A 12,848-nucleotide genomic window follows, 5' to 3' on the forward strand; every position below is an offset into this window, starting at 1 on the left:
AATATGAGATGAGAAATATAGGGGTTAGGAAAGGAGCTGGAAGTTTCAATAGCGTGGCTGGAGAAGGAAGGCAGCACTGATGTGGTGACATGTGAGTCCAGCTTTGGAGGAAAAGAAAGCACACACCATTTTGATCTCTCTCTCTCTTTTTTTTTATAAAGATTTTATTTATGAGAGAGAGAGAGAGAGAGAGAGAGAGAGAGAGAGAGAGAGAGAGAAGCAGAGACACAGGCAGAGGGAGAAGCAGGCTCCATCCAGGGAGCCCGACATGGGACTCGATCCCGGGTCTCCAGGATCACACCCGGGGCTGAAGGTGGCACTAAATCACTGGGCCACCGGGGCTGCCCACCATTTTGATCTTTGAGGAAGAAACACTCCAGGCACAGGGAAGAAGGGAAAAGGCAGTGAGGTGCAAGAGCCCTTGGTATGTTCAAGGAGTTGAATCAAAACACAAAATCTGTATGTAGCCATTTGTACGTGGGTGCAAGAACTCCTTCAAAGGAAATCCTTGTTACCTACCACCTCCCAGACTCCTTTTCCCCAGATTTTCCAAGGGAAGGGCTGCAGAGGGGCTGAATATCAGCCTACAGACGCACAGGGCTCTGAACACAGTTTGATTACCTTGCAGTCTTCTGTAATTCTATGGGGAAGGGGCATCATTCCTGAACTGTGTGGTCACCTCAAAGGCACAGTTTGCACTTTTAGGGGAGCATGGTTGGGGCACATGCACTGTCCTCATGGCATCAGTGCCACTGATCCTGAGGGGATTGTGTCACCTTGGGTTCTGTTTTCCTAAGCTTTGGGGGGCAGGGGGAGATCTCATAAATCCTATCAAGCTCTCAGAGAGATAAAACTATGTCAGTGATAGTTCAACATTAAACAAGTTGGTAGATGATGAATTTCCTAAAGGGTGAGGCAGCATTTGGCCTTGACTGAGCTGGGAGTCAAGTCAGGTGACTTTTCTGGTAAGGTGGCTCTAACAAGGAAAGGGTTTTATCACTGTCTGTCATTGATATGTCAGTTACTTTCCAATAATTAATGACTAAAGCATCAGGCAGGAGGTGATTTTGGATGAACTGGACCTGTCTGCAGGATACATTTTAAATGGGGTTAAGGTCCCAGTTCTCTTCAGAGATCCCTAGATGGCAGGCAGCTTTGTGCCTTAAATTGAACTGGAGCCTTTTTTTTTTTTTTTTTTTGAACTGGAGCCTTAATTAAACTCTTCTGGTCCACAGAGGTAGAACAAAGCCATGAACTCCATTTACAACTAGTGGGAAGAGCTAGATGGGCAGAGAAGGGCAAAGAGAGTAGAAATAAAAACAGATGAACACATAACATCAGCCCGCATAGGAAGCTCAAACTTGAGATCCAGCAGCCTCCCTCCACTTGCCGTCAGTCCTGTGACCACACTGAGGAGTACCTCTGCCTGCCAGGCTGCCTTCAGATATTGTGATGGTGGGCTTCTCAGTGGGAGAGTACAGCCTAGTCCTCCTGGAGAAGGAAATAAGCTGGGTAAAAAACTCAGGAGTCTTTTCTGAAGACTGTGAGAGACAGAAAATCCACACACTATGTCTGACACAAGGGAGAGTCACATGAGGTCACAAGCCACACTGGACCACCAGTTTGCTTATAAGGGCTCCTGGTAAATGCCAAGTTTAGGACTAGCGCTTGGTGAACAGAACACAGGGTGAGAAGAGCAATGGAGCTTCAGGGCAAGCCTTTCTGTCAAGGGGGCTGGCTTAGGTCTTAACCTTCTGCATATCTACCTAGTGGCCTTCTGCCTAAGCTCTTGAATCCTTAATGATGCATGGCACAACAAAATGAACACACTTTTCTACTATTTAGAGCTCCAGCCCCAAATCTCTAGCCATGATGAGCTGAACTAGACCTTTGCAAATAATCAGGTCATACTACTCACTTTTGTTTCCCTTGCATCTCTGTCTGCTGCTACTCGGTCCACTTGGCTTTCTAAGGGTGGGGGTGACTTCCCATTGTCCAGCCACATAGAAAGAAGGAGCCCACGGGTCAAGTCTGGGCTTCCAATTCTATCCTCTACAGTCTTCTAGTACCATCTGATCTTGGCTGGCCTTCTGATCTTGTGCCTGGTCTCATGGAAATGATAGCAGTAGCCTCAGAGAAGAAGAGACCATTTATCCTCTGGCACTAAAAACATCTGGGAGCCAACACTGTGGTGGTGGCTGCAGAATATGTTCATTAACACTCCAGTTTATTCTCCATACATGTGGGAGCATCTTCTTGCTGAGAAGTGGGGGAGAAAGGCAAAGAACTCAGTCTCCCCTTAAAGTTAGGATGGCCGTTCTGGCCTCCATGGTTATCACTCCCTCTAACACATTCCCAAGACAGAGGCCACTAATGATCACAGTTTTCTGCCTCCAGATGACACCTACGGATCTTTCCCAACACAGACCTCAAGGTAACTTCTTCCAATAAGTTTTGCTGTTGGAATAATATTAATAATCAGAACAATAGCTGTGGCAGGAATAGTAATAAGACCTCTGAAGCACTTACTCTGGGCCAAGATCTTTGCTGCAAAACCTTGTTTAATTCTTCTTCCAGCCCAATTAGGAGAATACAATTATAAGCCTCACTTTAAAGATCCAGAATCTGAAGCTAAGGGGGACAAATCAAGTGCCAATGTCACAGCACTTACAGATGATGAGCTAGTCTTTGAACCCCACTTTCTATGATTACAGAGTCAGACCTCGTTGTTATAGTCCTTTGTCTTTCCAGACATCTCTTTCTGTGATTATGTGTGTCCTTCCAGTGCACTGATTTTCAAGTTTTGCTTAAAGGAGTCTGCCTCCCAGGGTGTTCAGGAGCTGCTGAGCAGACAAACAGGGAGGAGGGACTCACCCACCCCATCATGCCCCCACCACCACCTGCACTCTTCCCCCCAGTCAGAACTATGTGTGGCTTCTGCCTAGGATTTGATGTAAAGGAATATTCCTGTTAAGGAGATTTGGAAAACCACTCCCTGTAAGTTAGAATACGTGGCCAACAGAGAGGGAGGCATAAAATAAGAAGACCAGAATCCTGTCCTCTCTTTTGAGACAGATTTCCAGTTCCCAGTCAAGAGTCCTAAATGACAGGAGTCCACCATCCCTCCCCATTTTGCATGTGCCTTTTGTCCCATAATTCTCCTCTCCAAAGAACACCTTCTAGATGGTTCTTCCAATTTGCTGCCAAGCTCAATGCACCAAGAGATCTGTTCCCCATTGCTGCATGGTCAGAGGTTAGAATTCTAGTTATTTTTCCCTGATACCCATACCACACAGAAGTGCAAGGAGGAATATAGTTGCATTCGGAACAGACCCCCCTCAGAAAAAAAGGAGGCTAACACCTCAGCTGGGTCAGAAACAAGATGAGATCACCAGTCTTGACTCCGACTTCTTCACCTTTTTCTCCATTCCCCCTTAATAAATATCATAAAGGGAGACAGAACATGAGAGACTCCTAACTCTGGGAAACAAACTAGGGGTGGTGCGAGGGGGTGGAAGGGGTGACTGGGTGACGGGCACTGAGGGGGCACTTGACGGAATGAGCACTGGATGTTACTCTATATGTTGGCAAATTGAACAACAATAAAAAATAAATTTATATTAAAAAAATATAAAGAATTAGGCATCCCTGGGTGGCGTAGCGGTTGGGCGCCTGCCTTTGGCCCAGGGCGCGATCCTGGAGACCCGGGATCGAATCCCACGTCCGGCTTCCGGTGCATGGAGCCTGCTTCTCCCTCTGCCTATGTCTCTGCCTTTCTCTCTCTCTCTCTCTCTCTCTCTCTCTCTCTCTCTCTCTGTAACTATCATAAATAAATAAAAATTAAAAAAATATAAAGAATTGAATGTGCAAGTCCCTAGGATAGAACAAAGCCTGAATATTACACTATTAACCCATCACTGCTTTTACTGAAAATTTGCTTTGGATTTCATGTAGTTTTTCATTCTATGCCCTGATACACCTGTAATTTTTTTTCAAGATAAAATAATACTGTTTCCCTCCAAATCTGATACAGCTGACACCAGGGCTCCAAATAGCCTCTGGTACACTGCTGTGAACTCCTGCCCCAGATGGGAAAACATACCTATAAAGTATAATTCAGATTCACTTTTAATCTTCTATCAGCTTAATGTTATAAAAAAATAGGGAGAGACACTCAGGTCCATAAGCAGGATTCCTGTACAGCTTTATAACAATAGAACTTCAGAACCAGACATGAACTTAGGGAAGTTTCCTTACTTGTAGGGAAATTGAGGCTCGCAGAAGTTACATGACTCCCTTAAGGTCACTCAGCTGGTTAGTTGCAGTTTTCCTATCATGTAGACTCATTCTCAGTTAGAAGCATTTCTTAATGAATGTTTGGTCTTAGGGTCTTTTGAGATTAGATTTCAGAATAAAGAGCAGCAAGTAGCTAGGATGTTAGTATCTACATTATTAAGTAATATTGTAAGTTGTAAGAGAGACCTCTGTCTTCATTGTAGCTAAAAGTTATAACACCACGGGCTGCAACATTTTCTAACACTGGAAGTCCAAATTCTAGTAAATATGATTATATTAGAAACACTATCCAAGGGGATCCTGGGTGGCTCAGCGGTTTAGTGTCTGCCTTTGGCCCAGGGCATGATCTTGGATTCCTGGGATCGAGTCCCACATTTGGCTCCCTGCATGGAGCCTGCTTCTCCCTCTGCCTGTGTCTCTGCCTCTCTCTCTCACTCTGTCTCTCATGAATAAATACATAAAATATTAAAAAAAGAAACACTATCCAAGTTTAAAGGTCTTAAACTATTTGAAGCACATTTCAACCTTTGTATTTTCATGAAAAAGAAAAAAGAAAGAAGGAAAGGAGGAAAGATAGGAGGAGGAAGGGAAGGAAAGAGGGAAGGAGGTATGAAAAAAGAAAGATACCAATACCATAGAACCCTGAATTATAAGAATACTAGATGAGCTCATGGAATAAGGGTAACATAAATCCCTTTATTTTTCCCAATATAGAATTGCAATCCTTTTGATGTCAAAACTGAAAAAATGATATATTCAAAGGCTAAGTTAAATATGTAAAGTACATGTTTCCCTAGAGCCTTTGACACCAGGATAACCTGAAAATTTGTACCTTTTCTTTAATCAGTGGAGAATTATTCTAACAGCATTATGTTTGATCACTCTACACGATGGCCACTTGTTCTTAAACGGATTGTGGCTCAACCTGGATTTATATCCCCTGTTCATGCCTGGATTTCAGGGAGCTGATTCTGTAAGCACCCTTCTGGGTGGTAGCAAAATGGAACAAAGAAGAAATGTGAGAAGGAGACCATCAGTCAGGGGAACCCTTCAGTCAGGACATTAGGGAGGAGAAGGCATTTGAAGTCATCTTTTAATCTAAAAGCTATTTTAAAACATTTTACTTTTATTCTCTCTTAATTCATATAGCTCATATTTAATTTCCTACACCCTCTTATCCCAGTGGCTTTTACATTTTATTAACATTATTTATTTCTTAAAAATCAACTGCCAGTTGCTGTCAATATTCTTATAGCTTTTGAATACCTGTCTTGTTTCATGCACTTTGAGGACATGAATGCTGAGTAGATAAAGTGTGTCCTCCAAAAGAACATTTCATTTACAGAAGTGTTTCCCAGATAGTGATCTGAGCACCAACCAGTGACAGAACCACTAGAGGTGGCCTTTAAATTTCTGATTCCCGCTCCTGTCCATACATTCTGATCCCGTAGATCCTGGATCCCAGAAATCTACACTCACAAATATCCTTCCAGGTGATCCCGATACATAAGAACCACTGTTGAAGGGAACAGAGTTCAGTAATGTATGTGGTATATCTCATCACCTCCTACAAACAAGGCTCAAAAATGTTATTATCACATCAATGTTAAAAGTTATACAACTGTTTCTGAGAAAGAACACATGAATTGTCCAAAGGTGTTCAGCTAAGACATGCCAGTCCAAGATTCAAAGTCAGGTGTGTTTCAGACAAACTACTAACTATAAAATATAGAAGGATGAAATGGAACAAAAGCCAGTGGCTTTTGTGGGATCACAAAGACAGGGAAACTTCTTTCTGATGAGGAGACCAGCTTAAAGTTTGCCAGCCAGAGAGTTTGATGAATGATCAGTCAGATGTTCCAAAGCAAGGCATAAAGGAATAAATATGTAGCTTGAGCAATAGATAGACCATAGTGTGCACTGGAGGGCACCATTCATGGAGGATATGAGCCTGGGGTACATCGGGGTATGACATTGCAGGTTTGAGGAGCTGGACGGCATGATTTGATTTGTGTCCTAGAGAATCTCTCTGGAAACATTTTGAACAAGGATTGTTAGTAAGAAGAAAAATAAGACAGGAAGACTAGTAAACAGGACCCTATCATAATTCGGTCTGCATAAGACAAGTCCCGGAATTTTAGAGAAAGTAAATAGCAAAATTTCTATGACAGTAACAATTAAGGTCCTTCCTATTATTTTTAATAAAAACAAAAGTATTGATTTTTGTATAGGTAATATATAAACATATAAATTTTCATGTCAACCAGAGTAAAAATCTAATTTAGATTTAAAAAGGTAGAACATTTAAAACACTGTGTATTCAATAGTTTTGGGAAAATCTAATGGGTAACATATTACAGTGCTATTTACATGTATGCCGATATCTATTTTACACTATATGTGGTAGGAATCCTTTAGGAAAGTAGTTCAAGAACATAGCTAGGGTTATTCAGACTCCAAGTAGTTTCAAAATAAGAAATTGTTTTGATGCCAGAGATTCCAAAATTCCATTAATTTATTCAACATCTACCATTTGTGTAGTATACAAGAGCTATGGGAGATCTAAATATTAATAAGACCCAAGTAAATACCTGTCCCCAAGTAAGTCATTTTAAAAAGAATATAAGTAGATTTGCATTCAGAAGATTCAGTTATTGATGACAGTAATAATGTCAAAGCGCCCTAAGGAAACATTAATAGAAGTCTCATTAAATACACAGTTTTCAATATATGGTGATGATTATTAAGGTATCTGTGGCCAAACATACTCCTTTGGTTATTTTTGGAAGAGAAGACATCCTTGGTGTTAGCATCATTACCCATTTTCTTCTTCTGCCACAGTGTAAGCTCTGAGGGAGCAAGAAACGAGTAAGTGTTATTTTCTCTGTACTTTGCCTAACCCAGTGCCCTACCTGAATGGAGACATTTTAGCTGATTTTAATAATAATGAGAGACCCTGTTTTGCCTCACTGGATCCATTTCAAAGAGCAATGCTCCCCAAGTGCCTAAGACAATATACCTCCACAGTTTCTGTGCTGGTTCCTCTGACTTTTCACATGTTTGCCCTTGCCTTCCAGGCCTTCTACAATTATCATGTCCTGGAATTACTTCAGATGCTGGTGACAGGAGGGATAAGTTCTCAGCTGGAACAACATTTGGATAAGAGTTTCTGTGGGATGGTCCAGAGCTACAGTTCAGTTTTGTCTGGAAGAATGCGTTGTAAGCTGGGACTTCTGTCCTTGGACCAAACAATTTTGTCAGACATTAAAGTGAGTCTACTCCTATCATAATAGGGGTTCCCACTTCCTTACCACTTTGGGTTTCTGAAAAGGATTCAGGCTGTTTGGGTTCCAAATGGTCCATAGCATGGAAATAATAGCAAAAACTAATACAATCTTGTATTCACAGAGTATTTTATAATTTAAAGTGCATTTTCACATGTTCTATTTATTTTTTACAATAATTCCAAGAGGTAGATAAGGCAGCTATTATTATCCTTATCTTCTAAATAAAAAAAAATCGAAGTCTGCAGGAAGCATCTGAGAGGTCTAACAACTTTGCACCTTAGTGAGGATATTAATAATAATTGTAATAGCTAATATTTACTGGAGCACTTTCCCTGTGCCTGTCTGCTTAGTTGTTGTTTAGTTAATCTGTCTAAAGATTTACTTGGTAGGGCATTCTTTATTAATTGCTTGAACAGATCAAGAAACCAAGACTCAGAGAAACAAGGATTTACCTGAAACCACTTTGTGTCCCACTGGAAAAACAGAGGACCCTCCAAGGCAGTCTGACCCAGGTTCGGCTCACTCTTCCTATACACCTGAGCTGATAAAGAAATCTGATGATGTCAGCTGAAATCAGGCAGAAGAGTTCTGTGTTTGGGTCTAAGATTCTGATCGGGCTGGCCAGTGGAAAATGCTTGAATTTTCTTAGCCCACTGAGCTGGTGAGCAGTAGATTATGGCAAGGGGAAAAGATGTGCCATAATTATGGCATAACCAATGGGGCATCTGAGTGTTTGGGAATCACAGTGAAGTCCAGCCTGGGGATGAGTAATGTACTGATTGGTGTCTTTTAGTTTAGCTTTGATTAAAATTACATTTAGCGCTCTACCAGTTGTCAGGGGCAGGGCATTGTAAGGAAATATTTTTTGTTTGTTGAGAGGATATCAGCAGAGCTCCCTTCACATGGAGCAGCCCCTTCCGTTTCTTGCACCTGGTATGTCTTAATAGATACTGCCAAAAAGGGAGAACCTCTGTGCATCTGAATTCCAGGTGCAAAGTTCCTGTAGCATAGTCTGGTCCTTTGCGTATCTGTGGTCCTGGGCTCTTCACCCACGATTACCTTATGAGTGATTATAAGTCCAGGACAACTGCCACTGGCAGCTTCTTGTCAGTATCAGAAGTGACAGTGGACTGGTCAATACTCTTCTCTTTCCTTTCTCCACTTATTTTCTGTCCCCACGTTATTCTTTACCCTAAGGAATCATAATGAAACAAACTGCTCTCATGTGACTTCATTTGCTGCTGCTTTGACCCTGTTGTCTGCTACTCATGCTGCTTTTGTTGACTATAGCCAGAGAGCAGTGTCAAGAGGAATGTTTGGGATTGTAAGCTGTTGTAGAGTAGGATAAAAAGATTACTCTCTGGAGGTCATTTAACATCTCAACCCATTGTATAGCTGGAAAACTGAATTTCCCAACCTGTTACTCATCATTACTTCTTTAATGGTTACCAAATAGCAGTAGTAATAAAAACTAGCACAACAACATCCTATACCATGCCCACAAGATACTCTTGAAAGACCACAGTGATAAAAATAATCACTGGGATTAGATGCTCAAAACGTATCATAAACCTAATTTCCTACTTGACACTGCCACTATAAAAGATAACAGGAAACGGCTTTTGGGTCTTCCAAATTTTTGCTTCAAGGAACGACAATAGCTTTCCAGTAAATACTTGTTATTGCTTAAATTGAAGTACCAACAGACACATGTTTTTCTCTTTCCTCCCCAGCCAAGAAAGACATTTGGGCAAGTGTTCTGTGGCTCATTAGATAATTTTGGAATCCTCTGCCTTGGCTTATACCGCATGATAGATGAAGAGGAGAACAAGCCAGAACAAAAAAGGGGAGTATGCTAGCTTGGAAAGTGCTACCCATCTATCCAAGCATAAGAGCCAAAGCTGCTTTATTCAATGTGAAAGAGAAGTACAGAGCTCAAGGTCTGTAGTTACAAAAAAGGGTCCGGGGGAAGTAGACAGTTGTGTAGGAAGAAGGAAGCATGTGTGTAACTTAACATGAATGAATTGGTGATCCAATTAATATTGACCATATAAGGAGAATGACGTCCATGTACCCAGTGAAAAATGAAATGTAAACTCAGATTACCCCTCATCTATTTCTATGTAACTTTTTAAAGTTGAAAGCCACTGTCCACATTGGAAAGATTTACTTATTTCTGCTAGAGTCATTGGGTAAATGTTTATTGACTGCCTCATCTCTAGCCCACTGTGATCTCTCTATATAAGTTACGGGTGCGACATGTTCAGATTTCCGTTGAAAGTCAGAGCAATCTGACCACAATGTAGGAGAACATAAAGAAAATGTATGGGGGGGTAGGAGGGGGAAGAAAAGGGTGCAGTCTACAGACAACACAATAATGTAGGTCCAAAGTAAGATCCTCACAATGGGAATGGACAAGATTCAGTATAAGAAGGAGAAATTAAAAATAGTAGAGACGAAGAAGATTGAAGGAAACGAGTTCTCCTTTCTAAGGGGAAAGAAACCAAGTTACTCAAAGTGGGGTAAGTCTTAAATGGAAAGACTTTTCTACTCATCAGAAGGAAAAGAATGGGTGCCAAGGCAAACATAGCCATAGGTGAGGGCTGTGCTAATAGGAATTTGTATGTAATACCAGGATTTCTCTGTGAAGTATAGGCATAGCCATTGCTGGGAGAAAAGATGGAGGAAGTATCACAGGGAATTGAAAAAGAAATCAAAGTGTATTAGCTCCTGAGAGGAAATGGAAGAAGGGTTTATGGAAGCAACACCAGACTTTAAAGGAAAAAGTGTTGAAAATCCTGATGCAGTTAAAGAGTAGATGTACTCAGAGTTCAGGAATCAAAGGGGAAAGAATGATGGGAAGTTGCAGCCAGAGAATGATTTATGGAAGCATAGAATTTTAGTGGCAGGGCATATCAAGAAATGATAACACCTAGTATATGACTAGGAAAGTGGTTTGGAGGTAAGATCAATGGGAAGTGGAAATGCGCTGGCTGTTGGAATTGTAACCCACATAAACACTGCATGCACATAAGCTGATAGTGGCACTGGAATTTGAAAGAAAAAGTGTCCCAAATGCCAGAAGCAAATAAGCTTGGAGATCTGTAGATGACACCGGTGAATCGAGAGGGAGGGTGATGCAGCTATAGAGCATTAATCACAAAGACGTTGGGGGAGCAGTGATATTCTGGAAGCAGTACTAGGAAGCATAAATGATGCTCGTTTCTCTGTCTCTCTCTCTTCCTGAACTCAATGCCTTTGCTCCAACACTTCTGGAAAACCTATTGAGCTCAGTATTTGGGACAACATGCATCCCATATTTGAGAGGACCTCCAGGAAGGAAATGATATTTCTATTTCAAAGAGAATGTGTGACTATAGTAGGTTTTGCTTAAACAATTATAGACATTGTAGGGGACTCAGTAGGAAAGATAAAGGGGGGGTAAATTCAGTAAAAGGAGGTCTGAGGTGCCCTGAGTTGGATGTTCAGGAAAGAAGAGGTGACCACTTGGGGTAGCAATGAAGAAATACAGGTTGAAAGATATGAAAGGTTATTCTGCCTCAGTGTGTTGACATGAATGCTGGTGGTTAATTAATTAACTCACATTTACTGAGGATTTGCTATATGCCTGATACAGTACTAAGGTATCCTGCTTCCCTGCGAAGACTTTTTATGCAAGTCCAGGCTCTGGGAGTTCTTTAAGACTCATTGACATTTGCTATTTGCTTACTAGTCAAAATTTCAAATAAAATTTCGGTTTAATATTTTTCCCCCACTGGCCACACTACATTTTTTTGTGATAGTTGGTGGCATAAGTATTAGAGTAGGCCTAAGCTAGAATAGAAATAGCTGAATATATGTGATCTTCTGATTTTGATAAAGCTTGGCCAAGTGTTCAATATTGTGCTGACTAAATGCATTACTGTAGTGGATATTAAAAAGACTGTTAGAGATCAATCAGTCAATACCTCCACCCTAACCCTCTCCCATTAAAATAATGACTAAAGGAAGGCCCAGGGAAGGGAGATGCCATGCCTAACTAGGGTTGAGGCAGAAGCGAATGTTAGTCTTCTGATTCCTAGCCAAGGACTTCCGTTGCTAGAGATATTTACTCTTAATCAGAAACCAATGAAGCAAAGTACAACAAAAAAACATTTCCTCCTCTGGCCCAGCAGAAAGACTTCCTTGTTTGGGCCATTGTCTGTAGCCACACTGTCCTGCCTGCAAAAGCTTGGGAGTCATCTTTGGCTTTTCTTACAGGTTTGTGATTACCCGGCCAGACAATGACTTTAAGCTACTGCCCTCGGATCTTGTGTTTTGTGCCATCCCTTTCAGCACTTCTTGTTACAAAATGGATACTTCATCTAAAGCTTTATATGAAATGACAAATACAGTGCCAACATCAGAGAAACGTACAAAAATACATAATTCTCCTACAACTGACCCAGTTGAGCAACTACAACACAACCTTTGACTACAACCGTTCATTGTTTGCAGCCAGCAACTATCTCTGTTAGTGATTCTAAGCAAGCTGTATTGACTCAGAGGAGTAAAATATCATCCCAGACACATTTAGGTAAAACTGAAACTGTGAAAGAAAATGGGAGAGGAAAAAAGAAGGAAAGCCCAGAGGAGAATGCCCCTGCTTCTTCAAAACCAAACTAGACCCGTGGATGTTCTCCACAAGCCCCTCGCTTGCTACTTGTAAAGCAAATCCAGAGATGGTGACTTTGAACAGGAAAATAAAAACAGAAGCATGCCACTTTTGTGCCCAGTGCCTAGTGGTGGATCAGCAAGCCCATACTGGGGAGAGACCAAAGTCTGATCCAATCCCACTGGATCTGGAGTGATAAATAAAGAAATGGATGATGAATGTTCTGTAAGGAAAGTTCATTGCTCTGTGTCCCTTGAGCAGAAAACATGTTAGATTGAGTTATGTAAAAGAGATTCTTCAGTACTTCTTGGGTTCATCCAGTAGGGATGAACCCAAGAAGACGAGACATAAAGAGCCCTCAAATGAAGAATCCAGTAGGGATGAACCCAAGAAGACGAGACATAAAGAGCCCTCAAATGAAGAATCTTACATTCTTTATCCTTAAGCAGGCAAATAGTAAGCTAGTATATTATCTCCTTCTCATTATTCCTCATGCTCTTTCTTTCTTCATCTTCTTCTATAGGAGGTAAGAAAGATCAGATGAGGAGATGTTGATTTGAATTGGAAACCAGTTTGTAAGTAAGACTTAGCTATATGGCTCGCACAAGAAT

The 12,848-nt window shown here is 41.2% G+C and overlaps 1 protein-coding gene across 1 annotated transcript in view; it reads left to right on the forward strand.

Annotated features, from left to right (window-relative positions):
• The window catches only part of KCNU1 (potassium calcium-activated channel subfamily U member 1), a 142,155-nt gene extending 129,786 nt beyond the window's left edge, over positions 1-12,369 (forward strand). The window contains 3 exon segments of the mRNA XM_041751038.1: positions 7,374-7,565; positions 9,317-9,450; positions 11,844-12,369. Coding sequence (XP_041606972.1) covers positions 7,374-7,565; positions 9,317-9,450; positions 11,844-12,057 — 540 coding nt within the window. The 3' untranslated portion in view covers positions 12,058-12,369.
• The last annotated feature ends 479 nt before the right edge of the window (positions 12,370-12,848 follow it).

Source organism: Vulpes lagopus, chromosome 4 (genome assembly GCF_018345385.1).
Source record: "Vulpes lagopus strain Blue_001 chromosome 4, ASM1834538v1, whole genome shotgun sequence".
In the NCBI taxonomy this organism is placed as follows: domain Eukaryota; kingdom Metazoa; phylum Chordata; class Mammalia; order Carnivora; family Canidae; genus Vulpes; species Vulpes lagopus.